This window comes from Pongo pygmaeus, chromosome 20 (assembly GCF_028885625.2).
Source record: "Pongo pygmaeus isolate AG05252 chromosome 20, NHGRI_mPonPyg2-v2.0_pri, whole genome shotgun sequence".
Classification (NCBI taxonomy): Eukaryota; Metazoa; Chordata; class Mammalia; order Primates; family Hominidae; genus Pongo; species Pongo pygmaeus.
The window spans coordinates 22156250-22174504 of NC_072393.2; the positions used below are offsets into that span (position 1 = coordinate 22156250).

At 37.1% G+C, this 18255-nt stretch overlaps 2 protein-coding genes across 4 annotated transcripts in view; one reads left to right on the forward strand and one right to left on the reverse strand.

The window, feature by feature from the left end:
• LOC129020586 (zinc finger protein 429) overlaps positions 1 to 7054 on the forward strand; it is a 35707-nt gene extending 28653 nt beyond the window's left edge. For both annotated transcript variants that reach the window (XM_054465153.2, XM_063658856.1), the window contains exon 4: positions 3206 to 7054. In XM_054465153.2, coding sequence (XP_054321128.1) covers positions 3206 to 5004 — 1799 coding nt within the window. In that variant the 3' untranslated portion in view covers positions 5005 to 7054. The remainder of the gene's footprint in view (positions 1 to 3205) is intronic.
• LOC129020591 (zinc finger protein 708) overlaps positions 1 to 18255 on the reverse strand; it is a 325243-nt gene that overhangs the window by 245946 nt on the left and 61042 nt on the right. The gene's annotated exons all lie outside the window — the stretch shown is intronic.

The following is an 18255-nucleotide window of genomic DNA, read 5'->3' on the forward strand; positions in this document are numbered from 1 at the left end:
CTCAAGAGCTCAAGAGTGTGTTGCTTAATTACTTTTTTTTTTTTTTTTTTGAGATGGAGTCTCACTCTGTCACCCAGGCTGGAGTGCAGTGCCATGATCTCGGCTCACTGTAACCTAATTCCTATATATTTGTGATTTTTTTAGTTTTTTCTATTGTTGTATACTCTCATTCCATTTTGGTCATAGAAAGTAATCTGTAAGATTTCAGTTTTAAAAAATTTGTTAAGACTTCTTTTTTAGCCTAACAGGTGATCTAGCAAGAAAAATTTTATATGAGCAATTGAGAAGGGTGTGTATCCTGATGTTTAGGAGTGTTCTCTATACCTCTGTTAGGAATAATAGTTTTATATTACCCTGAAGTCCTCTGTTCCCTTACTAATGTTCTATCTTTTCTTATTATTATAGGAGGTGGGGTATAGAAATATCCTATGCTAATTATATTGCTTTCTATGTGTTTCTTCAATTTTGTCAGTATTTGCTGTACATATTGGGAACCTAATGTGAGATACACACATGCACACAGACACACACATGTACAAATTTGTCATAGGTTCCCAGTGAATGAATCTAGTATTGTTTAATGTCGTTTTTTGTCTCTTTGGAGTTTTAACTTCAAGTACATTTTATAAAATATGACAGTTTTTGAAATAAACTTTAAGTATATTTTATGTATAAAATATCACGGTAGCTTGTGTGATATTATTTTGACTTCTCTCATTTGGCTAATATTTACATGAAATTTCTATTTCCATCTTGCCACTTTCAGTCTTTTTTTATCATTAGAACTTCACTGACTCTTGTAGAAAGGCAAGATGGATCTTGATTTTTAAAATTTTTTGTAAAAATCCCGTTATTGAAAATATGTCTCTTGATTGGAAAGTTAAATTTATATATATTTAAATAATTTTCTGAAACAAAAACACTAATGTTATTTTATTGTTTTATTTGATTTTTGTATCTTTGTCCATCATTTTCTCTATTTTGCTTTGTATCCTTTTAATTTTTGTGTTGATATATGCTTTCACTTCTTTCTTTTTGTGTTTGTGTGTGTCTGTCTACACAGATGTGTTATTTGTGGTACCTTGCGTATTACCTAAAACCTCTCAACAATAAAACTATATTTTAATTTGGTAAAACATTAACTTCACTTACATACAAAAATTCTTCCTCATTATATCGGCCCTCAACTTTGTTATTCATGTTACTAATTATCTTTTTATGTTGTATATTCATTAACAGATTTCTAGAATAATTTCTATGCTTTTATCTTGCAACTTTTAGATAATAATTTAAAATGTTTTGTGCACCATTATGATAATTCTAAGGAATAAAAATATCCTAAGGAATAATTCTAAGGAAATAGAATAAAGAATTTTAAGGAATTTGATTTTTGTGTATGTGCATATCATTCCCAGAAAGTTATGTATTTTTATATGATTATGTGTTGTTTTCTTGTATCATGTTATTTTCAGCAGCAGGAACTCCTTTCAGCATCTTTGATATATAGGGTATATGTAGAGTATATACTGTGCCAATATATTTTCTCAGGATTTGATTATTTTGGAATGTGTTTTAATTTGTATTTGGTAGGACAGTTTTGCTGACTATATTATATTCACTTAACAGCTGTTTTTTCCCCCAGGACTTTGAGAATACCACACAGTTTACTTCTGACCTGCAATATTGTTGCTGACAAATTCACTGATTATTATATGAGACTATGCTTATAAGTGGCACATCACTTTTGTCTTGCAGCTTCTAAGATTCTCTTGTCTGTGACTTTTACAATATGTTTTGTTATAAATATCTTCTATGTGTATCCTACTTCATTGAGCTTCATTTTTATATTTTTTTACTTTTATAATTTTTCAGTTATTTTTTATCTCCACAATTTTGTTTTTGTGATAATTTTAATATTTTTGTTATCCTCATTTTTCTGATTTTCAGTAGTAGATTATATTCCTATTTTACTCGTTTAGTGTTATTCAATTTATCTTAAATTTTAAAAATTGATCTCTACATCTCATTTTTTAATGGTTTTGCTTTCTAAAAATTTTATAAATTTTTTGATGGGGCCATGGTGCCCTAATATTTTGTATACATTGTAATCTTTAATTGAGATTTGGGCATTTAAAAAAAGCTATCTCTCACAATCTTGATAATGCAGCTTTGTCCTGGCATAGTCTGAAATCAGTTGTCTTGGTTAGAGATTCTGGCAGTCTCTCAAATATGTAGTTAGGATGTGTCTTGTCTGAAACTTTGTTTTTATTTTTTAAAGAAGTGTATTCATGTGTCATCCTAATAGTAATCACTTGCTACACCTGTTCCCTGTCTGTGGTACTGCAGTCACTCCACTCCTGTAACATTTACCTTTGGTCTCAGCAGACTCAAACTGTCATTGCAAAGTATACCACCATTTCTTTCTTTCTTTCTTTTTTTTTTTTTTTTTTTGTTTTTGAGACAGAGTCTTGCTCTGTTGCCCAGGCTGGAGTGCAGTGGTACGGTCTCCGCTCACTGCAACCCCCGCTTTCTGGGTTCAAGTGATTCTCCTGCTTCAGCCTTCTGAGTAGCTGGGATTATAGGTGCCTGCCATCATGCCCAGCTAATTTTTTGTATTTTTAGTAGAGACTGGGTTTCACCATGTTGGCCAGGCTGGTTTCGAACTCCTGACTTTATGATCTGCCCGCCTTGGCCTCCCAAAGTGCTGGGATTACAGGCATGAGCCACCACACCTGACCAAAGTATACCACCATTTCTTTCAGCAGTTTATGTTGTGGGAAGCTAAATCCGGTGTCTGGTAATATCCTAGAAGCCAGAAATAAAGATATATGTGCCAATATATTTCTTGTCTTTTAAAAACAAAACCAGGAGTTGGCAATTTACTTCCAAAGGCACTGTGTTTTATTGGGGAACAGGAAGAGCTGTGTTGGGTAAACGTAACAGAAATGTTTTTCATTCTATGTGACTCTTTGCATTGTACTCACCTGGGGCATTGCACACATATAACTTATTGATAAATTATCCACAAATATATTTTGGTTAATATGTCTTTGTTACATTTATATGTTTATGAAGAAATTAGAATCTGGTATTTTGCTATGCTGTGTTGCTTATGTAGTTTTTATAACTTTAGAGGTTTTGTTTGTGATGTATATATATCTGAGTCTAGTAAGTGAAGTAATTTGTTGTTTTAATTTTATTTTAGTTGTGTGTTCTCATTTTGCTGAAGACTTTTGGCCAGAGCAAGACATAAAAGATTCTTTCCAAAAAGTGACACTGAGGAGATATGATAAACGTGGACATGAGAACTTACAATTAAGAAAAGGCTATAAAACTGTAGGTGATTGTAAGCTATACAAAGGAGGTTATAATGGACTTAACCAATGTTTGACACTTACCCAGAGCAAAATGTACCACTGCGATATATATGTAAAAGTCTTTTATGCATTTTCAAATGCAGATCGATATAAGACAAGACATACTGGAAAGAAACCTTTCCAGTGTAAAAAATGTGGCAAATCATTTTGCATGCTTTCACAACTAACTCAACATAAGAAAATTCATATTAGAGAGAATACCTACAGATGTAAAGAATTTGGCAATGCCTTTAATCAGTCCTCAGCCCTTACTAACCATAAGAGAATTTATATTGGTGAGAAACACTACAGATGTGTAGAATGTGACAAAGCATTTAACCACTACTCAACCCTTACTAACCATAAGAGAATTCATACTGGAGAGAAACCCTACAAATGTAAAGAATGTGGCAAAGCCTTTAGCAGGTACTCAACCCTTACCACCCATAAGAGAATTCATTCCGGAGAGAAGCCCTACAAATGTGATGAATGTGGCAAAACCTTTAGCATATCCTCAACCTTTACTAAACATAAGATAATTCATACTGAAGAGAAACCCTACAAATGTAAAGAATGTGGCAAAGCCTTTAACCGGTCCTCAACCCTTACTAGCCATAAGAGAATACATACTGGTGAGAAACCGTACAAATGTGAAGAATGTGGCAAAGCCTTTAACTGGTCTTCAACTCTTACTAAACATAAGGTAATTCATACTGGAGAGAAGCCCTACAAATGTGAAGAATGTGGCAAAGCTTTTAACCAGTCTTCAAGACTTACTCGACATAAAAAAATTCATACTGGAGAGAAACCCTACAAATTTGAAGAATGTGGCAGAGTTTTTACCTGTTCCTCAACACTTACTCAAGACAAGAAAATTCATACTGGAGAGAAACCTTACAATTGTGAAGAATGTGGCAAAGTTTTTACCTATTCCTCTACACTTACTAGACATAAGAGAATTCATACCGAAGAGAAACCCTATAAATGTAACGAATGTGGCAAAGCTTTTAACCGGTCCTCACACCTTACTAGCCATAGGAGAATTCATACTGGAGAGAAACCCTACAAATGTGAAGAATGTGGCAAAGCCTTTAAGCAGTCCTCAAACCTTAACAGTCATAAAAAAATTCATACTGGAGAGAAACCCTACAAATGTGAAGAATGTGGCAAAGCTTTTATCCTGTCCTCAAGACTTACTCAACATAAGAAAATTCATACTGGAGAGAAACCTTACAAATGTGAAGAATGTGGCAAAGCTTTTAACCGGTCCTCAAGACTTACTCAACATAAGAAAATTCATACTGGAGAGAAACCTTACAAATGTGAACAGTGTGACAAAGCCTTTACCCACTCCTCAAACCTTAGTAGTCATAAGAAAATTCATACTGGAGAGAAACCCTACAAATGTGAAGAATGTGGCAAAGCTTTTAATCGGTCCTCAAGACTTACTCAACATAAGAAAATTCATACTAGAGAGAAACCTTACAAATGTGAAGAATGTGCCAAAGCTTTTACCCGGTCTTCAAGACTTACTCAACATAAGAAAATTCATAGGCTGGGTGTGGTGTCTCATGCCTGTAATCCCACCACTTTGGGAGGCCGAGGCGGGCGGATCACGAGGTCAGGAGATCGAGACCGTCCTGGCTAACATAGCGAAACCCTGTCTCTACTAAAAATACAAAAAAAAAAAAAATTAGCCAGACATGGTGGTGGGCACTTGTAGTCCCAGCTACTCGGGAGGCTGAGGCAGGAGAATGGCCTGAACCCGGGAGGTGGAGCTTGCAGTGAGCCAAGATCACACCACTGCACTCCAGCCTGGGTGACAGAGCCAGACTCCATCTCAAAAAGACAAAAAGAAAAGAAAATTCATAGGCCGGGTGTGGTGGCTCACGCCTGTAATCCCAGCACTTTAGGAGGCCGAGGCAGGTGGATCACGAGGTCAGGAGTTCAAGACCAGCCTGGTCAACATGGTAAAACCCCATGTCTACTAAAAATACAAAAATTAGCTGGATGTGGTGGTGCATGCCTGTAGCCCCAGCTACTCGGGAGGCTGAGGCAGGAGAATTGCTTGAACCTGGGAGCCAGAGGTTGCAGTGAGCTGAGATCACGCCACTGCACTCCAGCCTGGGTGACAAAACAAGACTGTGTCTAAAAAATATATAAATAAATAAAAAGAAAATTCATAGTAGAGAGAAACCTTACAAATGTGTAGAATGTGGCAAAACTCGTTTTAACCAATGCCCACACCTTACTGCATAGAAAAGCATTTATACTTGAAAAAAGGTGTACAAATTTAAAAAATGTGGAAAAGCCATTAATATCTGCTCACATCTTAACAACAGAGAGTTGATACTTAATAAGAGCATTGTAAGTGCAATTACTGTCAAACAGTCTTGTAGAAAATATAATCTTTTAAAGTGAATGAGACTAGTCTGAGGAAAAACATTACAAACTTAAAGAGGGTTATAGTGCATTTACTTGTATCACAGATCTTGTACACATTTTATACTAGAGGAAAACCCTGAAGCAGTTGCACCAACTTTGTTCAACATCAGAAATTTATATTGGAGAAAAATCCAGCAAGTGTAATAAATTTGGAAAAACTTTTTTTTCCCCAAAAACTATACCTTAGAAAACACTGGAGAGTTTATATTAACATATATTTTTGCATATGGCCATATATAAAAAAATATTTAATTCAAAATTGAATTTTAAAAGTCTACATAAATATCATACATAGATATGTGTGATATTTAATACATATAATTAAATACATAGAACATATTTAACACATAGAAAAGTCTACATAAATATGAGAATTTACAGTAGAAATAACTAAGACACAAACACTTGAGACATTACACTAAAGTGCTGAGTATAGAAAATAATCTAAAACTAAAGTTGTTAAATTATTTGTATATAACTTAAAAGAGTAGAAGATATTTTTCAAAGTTATATTCAAAGTGTACTTTTTATTTATTTATTTTTTTGAGACAGAGTCTCACTTTGTTGCCTATGTTGGAGTTCAGTGGCACGATTTCAGCTTGCTGCCAGCTTTGACCTTTGGGTTCAAGCAGTTCTCCTGCCACAGCCTCCTGAGTAGCTGGGAATACAGGCATACACCAGCATGTCTGGCTAATTTTTTTTTTTTTTTTTTTGTATTTTTAGTAGAGATGGGATTTCATCATTTTGTCCAGGGTGGTCTCAAACTCCTCATCTCAAGTGATCTGCCCACCTTGGCCTCCCAAAGTGCTGGGATTGCAGCCATGAGCCACTGCACCCAGCCCAAAATATACTTTTAAAAATATGTATATATATAAAATTTTTGAAAAGCAAATTATGATGTAATTCAAGTATCAGATTACTTCATGCTGTTTCATTGTTCCTATTCACATGTGAAAGCATGTGATCAATTATTGCTGCATCACATATAGACTCATTAGGTGGAAATTATGACCTCTTCTATAAAAAAGTAAGGACATTAAAATGTAAGATGCTTGATAAAAATCTAAGTGGAGGGGCTCTTTGTGGTTAACTTATTGAGTGATGTATGAGGTTGATGTTCAGAGTAATATGCCTCTGTATTATAGTGATAGAAAATATTTCTTAGTTAAAAGTGAATTGATAATAAAATTGTAAATCATTTTCGTGACTGAGCTTTTATGTTATAAAATGCAGAATATTTCAAAATTTTTAAATTATGTGTAAATTTGATTTTATTTTTTACCATGTTAAGACTATTGTGCATTTAATGAAGCATTATTATGCTGTCAACTTTAACCTATCCCACGTTACTCAAGGGTGTAGCTAAATGAAGGTAGCAATATGCTATTTGGTAACATAGTGGAATAGCATCTCTAGTAATCTCTTTTGCCAGTAGCTTTAACTGGCAGATAAGTTAATATTATTCCCATAGGTTAAATATTTATCCTTTTTTTGATATTTAAATTTTTTTCTTATTTTTTTGTGGGTACATAATATGTGTATATATTTATGCAGATCTGGCATATTTTGATACAGGCATACAATATGTAATAATTACATCAATTACATCAGGGTAAATTATGTAGCCATCACTTGGAACATTTATCTTTTACAAACAACTCAATTATGCACTTTTAGTTATTTTAAAGTGTACAATTAAATTGCTATTGACTGCATAGTTATTTTTGTGGTCATAAAAATTTATATATAAGTATAAATAAACTCATTTCTGAGTCTTAAATAGATATTTTCAATTATTTGTAATATATTTTTATTTGAACATTTGGCCTCTCTGCCTGTAAACACACACAGACTTTTAGTTTTTATTTACATAGAGTAAAATGTACACATATGTGGCTGTAAAGATAAATCTTAGATGTAAGAAAATTATACAGTTATTAAGTGTCTGTGTGAATACACCTATTTTTTTTTAAGAAAAGAGCAATGTTGGAACAAAAGGAATCATTTTAATAAGGTTGCTAATTTACTAGAAAACAAAAAACCTCAAAAATGCTGAAAGCAACTCTATACTCTCTTTTTATTGAATTTATTACTGTAAAATTTTATGGCTTATGGTTCAGAATCTCCCCATGCAAATTCTCTGTATTTATTTGCCTGGTACTCATGCTAGGCCCTTAATTTTTTTGTGTGTTTTATATATTTTTTGTTGTATAGTTTATGAAGTATTCATTATGTGAGCTGGTCAGAGATTATAATAAATTTTATAAAATTGAGTAATGCACACAAAATAATTTTTAGATATAATTCAAAAAATAGTGTATTTACATTTTATTTAGTTAGGGCATTCCATTTTATTTTATTAACTGGAGAACCCTATATAAGCATTTTTTTAAAATTATTGCTTCTTTTCACTTTTATAAGTGACAAGTAAATTTATTAATTGAGTCAATTTGTTCAGGTAAGTACTAGGGAGACTGCGTAAGTCATGAGGATGTTTTTATATGTAAATGTAGCAAACAAATATGAAAGTACCTCCTGTGTCACAGACCCTCCATAATAAGCCATAAATATTCCTGCTGGAGTTAGTTTGTATTTTCAAGTCAGAGATGAAAAATATCCATGGTGAAGAAATCTTCATGTGGCGAAGGCATTTTTGTCTAGGCGGCAAAGCTGACTCTTAATGAATTTAAAGAGAAATTTTGCTTCTCTTGTTTCTTAATTATCCTGTTTTGTTTGTCTTATGTGTATTCCAAGGTTATATGCATTACAATGAACTACAGTACTTCTTTTACTGTGTTATGGCAACAGTTTTCTCACTATTATCTTCATTTCACATGGTACTTTGAAGGTTCTAATGAGAAAGTTTTGTTTTGTTTTTTTTGTTTTGTTTGAGATGGAGTTTTGCTCTTGTTGCCCAGGCTGGAGTGCAGTGGCACGATCTCTGCTCACTACAACTTCCACCTCCCGGGTTCAAGCGATTCTCCTGCCTCAGTCTCCTCAGTAGCTGGGATTACAGGTATGCACCACCACGCCTAGCTAATTTTGTATTTTTAGTAGAGACGGGGTTTCTCCATGTTGGTCTGGCTAGTCTCAAACTCCCCACCTCAGGTGATTCGCCCAAAGTGACTTGGCCTACCAAAGTGTTGGGATTGCAGGAGTGAGCCACCGCACCTGGCCGAAAGTTTATTTTTTAATGCACTGAAAAAGTGGTTTTAACTGGAGAATTTGCTTATCAATATAACTTTTGGATTGATAAAATAAGAGGCACACGTTTTTCCTGGGTGAGAGAATTACATCACTTAGCATTGTTTGCCTGTAAAAGAAAAATCTTTATGTATTTTATTTTTTTGAGATGGAGTCTTGCTCTTGTCACCCAGGCTGGAGTGCAGTGATGCAGTCTTGACTAACTGTAACCTCTGCCTCCTATGTTGCCGCAACCTCCTGAATAGCTGGGATTACAAGCACCCGCCATCACGCCTGGTTAATTTCTGTATTTTAGTAGAGATGAGGTTTCACTCTGTTGGCCAGGCTGGTCTAGAACTCCTGACCTCAGATGATCTGCCTGCCTCAGCCTCCCAAAGTGCTGGGATTGCAGGATTGAGTCACTGTGCCTGGCTGGAAAAATCTATTAGATTCTTACACAAAGTGTGGTAAATATCAATTTTGTTAGAAACTATCATTTTTTATTCCATTTTTTTGTTTGTTGGTTTCTTTGTTTTTGTTTTTTTGAGATGAAGTCTTGCTCTGTTGCCCAGGCTGGAGTGCACTGGCAGTATCTTGGCTCACTGCAACCTTCATCTCCTGGGTTCAAGTGCTTCTCCTGCCTCAGCCTCCCAAGTAGCTGGGATTATGGGCATGCGCCATCACATCCACCTAATTTTTGTATTTTTAGTAGAGATGGGGTTTCACCATGTTGGCCAGGCCAATCTTGAACTCCTGACCTCAAGTGATCCACCCACCTTGTCTTCTGAAAGTGCTAGGATTACATGCGTGAGCCACCATACCTGGCCAGGAACCATCTTTGAAATTAGATTTTTTTTTTTCTTTTGAGATGGAGTCTCACTCTATTGCTGAGGCTGGAGTTCAGTGGCATGATCTTGGCTCATTGCATCCTCCACCTCCCCGGTTCAACAATTCTGCCTCAGCCTCCCGAGTAGCTGGGATTACAGGCGCTTACCACCACACCCAGCTAATTTTTGTATTTTTTGTAGAGATGGGTTTCACTGTGTTGGTCAGGCTGGTCTTGAGCTCCCGATCTCGACGTGCACTCTTTGTGGACACCAGGACGCAAACTCTCTGGAGTCAGGAAGCAAAATGAGAGCGGAACACAACAGCAGGAGACCCAGAGACAGAACATGCATACGGAGTGTGAGGAGGGGAGCTCAGGTCAAACTTCACATTGTCCAGAGAAACTGCAAACTAGAGGAGGAGGAAGGTGATTGGCAGAGAAACACCTGCAGGGAAAAAAATGTAACCCAGAGATAATTTCAAGTTTTATAAACAAATGAAGAACTATTTTAGGGCAAGTGTAAGTTAAGAGGAGGTATTTCAGCAAAACTTAGCATTAGACATAAAATCAAACTAATATGGACTGCAATAATTATTAAAGAAATTTGTATTAACTAGTTGATAAAATCAATGTATACTGCTCGGATCTGTAGTGAACAATATTTAACCACTTTGCAGTGTTTACTGACTACAGTTTTAGGTAAAAATTATGCTATTAGTATTCCAAATTACTAGAGGGATGGGGAAGGGAAGTTGACAGAAAAGTGGTTCTCAAGTGTATGTTAGTATTGAAGGGTAATTTGTAGAGCTTATATGGTTTAGGTTCAAATGGAGAAAGAATGATTTAAAAACTGAGAGGGGGAGAACTAGGCTGTATAAAAAACTGCGGCCAGGCACGGTGGCTCAGGCCTGTAATCCCAGCACTGGGAGGCCGAGGCGGGTGGATCACCTGAAGTCAGGAGTCCAAGACCAGCCTGGTCAGCATGGTGAAACCCCGTCTCTACTAAAAATACAAAAATTAGCTGAGTGTGGTGGCGCATGCCTGTAATCCCAGCTACTCAGGAGGCTGAGGCAGGTGAATCGCTTGAACCTGGGAGGAGGAGGTTGCAGTGAGCCGAGATCACGCCCTTGCACTCCAACCTGGGTGACGAGCGAAACTTCTCAAAATGAATGAATGAATGAGCAAATTGAGAGCCCCCAAAGCAGCAGATGCTGTGAAACTGGATGTTCTAGTACCAAAGATAACAAACTGAAAGGACTAATAAAGAGGGGAACAAATTTAAAATAGTTTATGTATTGACTAGTTTATGTATCTAAAAAGTAAAAATTAGGCCAGGCGCAATGCCTCATGCCTATGATCCCAGCAGTTTGGGAGGCTGAGGTGGGAGGATCACCTGAGGTTGGGATTTCAAGAGCAGCCTGACAAACATGGAGAAACCCCGTCTTTACTAAAAATACAAAAATTAGCTGGGCGTGGTGGCTCATGCCTGTAATCCCAGTCACTCGTGAGGCTGAGGCAGGAGAATCGCTTGAACCCGGGAGGCAGAGGTTGTGGTGAGTGGCGATCATGCCATTGCACTCCAGCCTGGGCAACAAGAGTGAAACTCCGTCTCAAAAAAAAAAAAAAAAAAAAAGATAAAAATTAGGAGTCGATTTCACCATATAGTTTAAAACAAATTCATAGTTTTTTTTGTTTGTTTTTTTTGAGACTTTCACTGTCACCCAGACTGGAGTGCAGTGGCGCAACCTCGGCTCAATGCAGCCTTCATCTCCTGGGTTCAAGTGATTCTCCTACCTCAGCTTTCCGAGTAGCTGGGATTACAGGCATGTGCTACCACACCCAGCTTATTTGTGTATATTTAGTAGAGATGGAGTTTCACCATGTTGGCCAGACAGGTCTCAAACTCCTGACCTCAAGTGATCCACCCGCCTTGGCCTCCCAAAGTGCTGGGATTACAGGCGTGAGCCACCACACCCAGCCTCCAAGCCTAAATTTTTTTATTTTCCTGAATGCAATTTAAAAGGGTACTAAGGCTATAAGAATTCAGTCATACACACACAGAGAGACACACAGAAAATATTAATCAGGCAAGTTGTGACCTCAAGTAGGCAAAAACCCAAATTATTTCTGAAAAGTTTTCTAGTTCGTTTTAATATTTCAATATTCTTCTGAATATTCTACTTTTTTGCCATTTTTTTTTTTTGCTTCCATCTTTGCTATATAAATGGAAGGCAGCACATATCCTATTGTTGAGCTCTTCAAAGAAGCCTTGGATAGAAAATCTGAAAACTATTCCAGATTTTTCTTTGAGTGTAGACATCTTTGACAGTTTTCAAATTAAAGAAATATACAGGACAGGCGTGGTGGCTCACATTTGTTATCTTAACACTTTGGGAGGCTGAGTCGGGTGGATCACCTGAGGTCAGGAGTTTGAGACCAGCTGGACCAATATAGTGAAACCCCATCTCTACTAAAAATATAAAAATTAGCCAGGTGTGGTGGCATGCACCTGTAGTCCCAGCTACTTGGGAGGCTGAGGCAGGAAAATTGCTTAAACCTGGGAGGCGGAGGTTGCAGTGAGCCAAGATAGCACCACTGCACTGCAGCCTGGGAGACAGAGTGAGACTCTGTCTCAAAAAAAAAAAAACTACAAATAGAAATACTCTATTATGTAGGATATATGGTACTGTCTTTATAACAATTATCTTTGCTTCAGTTTTTTAAAATTACTTTTATATTTTATTACTAAGTTTGGAAATTTTGTTTACTTATTTTAAGTTATTGTCAGCGCAGGCTAATTTCAAACTGTAATATTGGAATTAACAGAGTTTTGTAAGGATTTTTGTTTCTGCAAAATGTCCTCAATGTATGCACAAGTTTTTATATCCTAGAAACAATGTTCATTAGGGGACTTTTGTGTAAAATTGGTCTTCGACGGGGTTCAAATCGTGGTATACATATATATATATATATATATATATATATAAAAATATATATAGATGATTTTATTTTTTATGTTTTTAAATTTAAATTTTTTATTTTAATTTCTGTGATACATGTGCAAAACATGCAGGTTTGTTACATAGGTATACATGTGCCATGGTGGTTTGCTGCACCTATCAACACATCATCTAGGTTTTAAGCCCCACATGAATTAGGTATTTGTCCTAATGCTCTCCCTCCCATTGCCCCCCACACTCTGACAGGCCCCAGTGTGTGATGTTCCCCTTCCTGTCTCCATGTGTTCTCATTGTTCAATTCCCACTTATGAGTGAGAAAATGCTGTGTTTGATTTTCTGTTCCTGTGTTAGTTTGCTGAAAATTATGGCTTCCGATTTCATCTATGCCCCTGCAAAGGACATGAACTCATTCTTTTTTATGGCTGCATAGTATTCTGTGGTGTATATGTGCCACATTTTCTTATCCAGTCTATCATTGATAGGCATTTGGGTTGGTTCCAAGTCTTTGCTACTGTAAATAGTTCTGCAATAAACATATGTGTGCATGTGTGTTTATAGTATAATGATTTATAATCCTTTGGGTACATACCCAGTAATGGGATTGCTTGGTCAAATGGTATTTCTGGTTCTAGATTCTTAAGGATTGCCACATTGTCTTCCACAATGGTTGAACTAATTTATACTCCTACCAACAATGTAAAAGCGTTCCTATTTCTCCGCAGCCTCACAAGCATCCATTGTTTCCTGACTTTTTAATAATTGCCATTCTAACTGGCATGAGATAGTATCTCATTGTGGTTTTGATTTGCATTTCTCTAACGACCAGTGATGATGAGCTTTTTTTCATATGTTTTTTGGCCACATAAATGTCTTTTGAGAAATGTCTCTTTATATCCTTCGCCCACTTTTTGATGGGGTTGTTTTTTTCTTATAAATTTTTTCAAATTCCTTGTATATTCTGGATATTAGACCTTTGTCAGATGAGTATCTTGCAAAATTTTTCTCCCATTCTGTAGGTTGCCTGTTCACTCTGATGATAGTTTCTTTTGCTGTGCAGAAGCTCTTTAGTTTGATTAGATCCCATTTGTCAATTTTGGCATTTGTTGCAGTTGCTTTTGTGTTTTAGTAATGAAGTCTTTGCCCATGCCTATGTCCTGAATGGTACTACCTAGGTTTTCTTCTAGTGTTTTTGTGGTTTGGGGTTTTACATTTAAGTCTTTAGTTTTTCTTGAGTATATTTTTGTATAAGTTATAAGGAAGGGGTACAGTTTCTGTTTTCTGCATATGGCTAGCCAGCTTTCCCAGCACCATTTATTAAAAAGGGAATCCTTTCCCCATTGCTTGTTTTTGTCAAGTTTGTGGCAGATAAGATGGTTATAGATGTGTGGTGATATTTCTGAGGTCTCTGTTCTGTTCCATTGGTCTATATATCTGTGTTGGTACCAGTATCATGCTGTTTTGGTTACTGTAGCCTTGTAGTATAGTTTGAAGTCAGGTGACGTGATGACTCCAGCTTTGTTCTTTCTGCATAAAATTGTCTTGACTATACAGATTCTTTTTTGGTTCCATATGAAATTTAAAGTAGTTTTTTTCTAATTCTGTGAAGAAAGTCAATGGTAGCTTGATGGGAATAGCATTGAGTCATAAATTACTTTGGGCAGTATGGCCATTTTCATGATATTGATTCTTCATATCCATGAGCATGGAATTTTTTCCCATTTGTTTGCATCCTCTCTCATTTCCATGAGCAGTGTTTTGTAGTTCTTCTTGAAGAGATCCTTCACGTCCCTTGTAAGTTGTATTCCTAGGTATTTTATTCTCTTTGTAGCAATTATGGATAGGAGTTCACTCTTGATTTGGCCCTCTGCTTGTATATTGTTGGTGCATAGAAATGCTTGTGATTTTTTTTTTTTTTTGAGACAGAGTCTCACTCTGTTACCCAGGCTGTAGTGCAGTGGCATGATCTTGGCTCACTGCAACCTCCGCCTCCTGGGTTAAAGCAATTCTGTTGCCTCAGCCTCCCAAGCAGCTGGGACTAAAGGCGCATGCCTCCACACCCAGCTAATTTTTGTATTTTTAGTAGACATGGGGTTTTGCCATGTTAGCCAGGCTGGTCTTGAACTCCTGACCTCAGGTGATCCACCTGCCTCAGCCTCCCAAAGTGCTGGGATTACACGCGTGAGCCACCATGACCAGCCAAATGCTTGTGATTTTTACACATTGATTTTGTACCCTGAGATTTTCCTGAAGTTACTTATCAGCTCAAGGAGTTTTTGGGCGGAGACGATGGGGTTTTCTAAATATACAAACATGTCATCTGCAAACAGAGACAAGTTTACTTCCTCTCTTCCTATTTGAATACCCTTTATTTATTTCTCTTGCCTGATTGCCCTGGCCAAAACTTCCAATACTATGTTGAATAAGAGTGGAGGAGCCAGGGGCAGTGGCTCACTCATGTAATCCCAGCATTTTGGGTGGCCAAGGCAGGTGGATCACCTGAGGTCAAGAGTTCGAGACCAGCCTGACCAACATGGAGATACCCTGTCTCTACTAAAAATACAAAATTAGCCGGGCATGTTGTCACATGCCTGTAATTTCAGCTACTTGGGAGGCTGAGGCAGGAGAATCACTTGAACCCAGGAGGCAGAGGTTGTGGTGAGCTGAGATCGTGCCATTGCACTCTAGCCTGGGAAACAAGAGTGAAACTCCGTCTCAAAAAACAAGAGTTGTGGGAGATGGCAGTCTTGTCTTGTGCCAATTTTCAAAGTGAATGCTTCCACCTTTTGTCCATTCAGTATGATATTGGCTATGGATTTGTCATAAATAGCTCTTATTATTTTGAGTTATGTTCCATCAATACCTAGTTTATTGAGAGTTTTTAGCATGAAGGGGTGTTGAATTTTATCGACAGTCTTTTCTGCGTCTATTGAGATAATCATGTGTTTTTTGTCATTGGTTCTGTTTTATGTGGTGTATTATTTTATTGATTTGCATATGTTGAACCAGCCTTTCATCCCAGGGATGAAGCCAACTTGGTCGTGGTGGATAAGCTTTTTGATGCGCTGCTGGAATTGGTTTGCTAATATTTTGTTGAGGATTTTCACATCGATGTTATTCAGGGATATTGGCCTGAAATTTTCTTTTTCTGTTGTGTCTCTGCCAGGTTTTGGAATCAGGATGATGCTGGCCTCATAAAATGAGTTAGGAAGGAGTTCCTCTTCTTCCATTGTTTGGAATAGTTTCAGAAGGAATGATACCAGCTCCTCTTTGTATCTCTGATAGAATTTGGCTGTGAATCCGTCTGGTCCTGGGCTTTTTTTTGGTTGGTAGGCTATTAATTACTGCCTCAATTTCAGAACTTGTTATTGGTCTCTTCAGGGATTTGACTTCTTCCTGGTTTAGTCTTGGGAGGGTATATGTGTCCAGTAATTTATCCATTTTTTTCTAAATTTTCTAGTTTATTTGCATAGAGATGTTTATAGTATTCTCTGATGGTAGTTTGTATTTCTGTCAGATCACTGGTGATTTCCCATTCATCATTTTTATTGTGTCTATTTGATTCTTCTCTCTTCTTTATTAGTCTAGCTGGCAGTCTATGTATTTTGTCTATGTTTTCAAAACAGCTCCTGGATTCATTGATTTTTTGAAGGGTTTTTTGTGTCTCTCTCTCTCTCCTTCAGTTCTACTCTAATCTTAGTTATTTCTTGTGTTCTGCTAGCTTTTGAATTTTTTTGTTCTTGCTTCTCTAGTTCTTTTAATTGTGATATTAGGGTGTTGATTTTAGATCCTTTCAGCTTTCTGATGTGGGCATTTGATGCAATAATTTTCCTCTTAACACTGCTTTAGCTGTGTTCAGAGATTCTGGTACTTTGTCTCTTTGTTCTCATTGCTTTCAAGGAACTTCTTTATTTCCGCCTTAATTTTATTATTTACCCAGTAGTCATTCAGCAGCAGGTTGTTCAATTTCCATGTAGTCGTGCAGTTTTGAGTGAGTTTCTTAATCCTGAGTTCTAATTTGATTGCACTGTCGTCTGATAGACTGTTATGATTTCAGTTCTTTTGCATTTGCTGAGGAGTGTTTTACTTCCAATTATGTGGTCATTTTCAGAATAAGTGCTATGTGGCACTGAGAAGAATGTATATTCTGTTGATTTGGGGTGGAGAGTTCTGTAGATGTCTATTAGGTTCGTTTGGTCCAGAGCTGAGTTCAAGTCCTGAATATCCTTGTTAATTTTCCGTCTTGTTGATCTGTCTAATATTGACATTGGGGTGTTAAAGTCTCCCACTATTATTGTGTGGGCATCTAAGTTTCTTTGTAGGTCACTAAGAACTTGTTTTATCAATCTGGGGGCTCCTGTATTGGCTGCATATATATTAAGGATAGGTAGCTCTTCTTGTTGCAGTGATCCCTTTACCATTATGTAATGCCCTTCTTTGTCTTTTTTGATCTTTGTTGGTTTAAAGTCTGTTTTATCAGAGACTAGGATTGCAATCCCTGCTTTTTTTTTTTCTTTCCATTTGCTTGGTAAGTAAATATTCCTCCATCCCTTTATTTTGAGCCTATGTGTCTCTCTGCATGTGAGATAGGTCTCCTAAGTACAGCACAGTCTTGACCCTTTATCCAATTTGCCAGTCTGTGTCTTTTAATTGGGGCATTTAGCCCATTTACCTATAAAATTAATATTTTTATGTGTGAATTTGATCCTGTCATCATGATGCTAACAGGTTATATTGCACATTAGTTGATGCAGTTTCTTCATAGTGTCATTGGACTTTATATTTCGATGTGTTTTTGCAGTGGCTGGTACTGGTTTTTCCTTTCCATATTTAGTGCTTCCTTCAGGACCTCTTCTAAGGGAGGCCTGGTGGTGACAAAATCCCTCAGCATTTGCTCGTCTGTAAAGGATTTTATTTCTCCTTTGCATACGAAGCTTAGTTTGGCTGGATATGAAATTCTGGGTTGAAAATTCTTTTCTTTGCTTTGCTTTTTTTTTTTTTTTTTTTTGAGATGGAGTCTCGCCCTGTTGCCCAGGCTGGAGTGCAGTGGCATGATCTCGGCTCACTGCAACCCCTGCCTGTCAGGTTCAAGTGATTCTCCTGCCTCAGCCTCCAGAATAGCTGGGATTTTAGGTGCCCGCCACCATGGCCGGCTGACTTTTGTATTTTTAGTAGAGATAGGATTTCACCATGTTGGCCAGGTTGGTCTTGAACTCCCAATCTCAGGTGATCCACCCGCCTTGGCCTCCCAAAGTGCTGGGATTACAGGCGTGATCCCAAAAACCGGGCGTGGCACGCGCCTGTAATTTCAGCTACTCGGGAGGCTGAGGCAGGAGAATCGCTTGAACCCGGGAGTTGGAGGTTGTGGTGAGCCAAGATCGTGCCATTGCACCCCAGCCTGAGCAACAATCAAAACTCTGTCTCAAACAAACAAAAAAGAATGTTGAATATTGGCTCCTACTCTCTTCTGTCTTTTAGTGTTTCTACA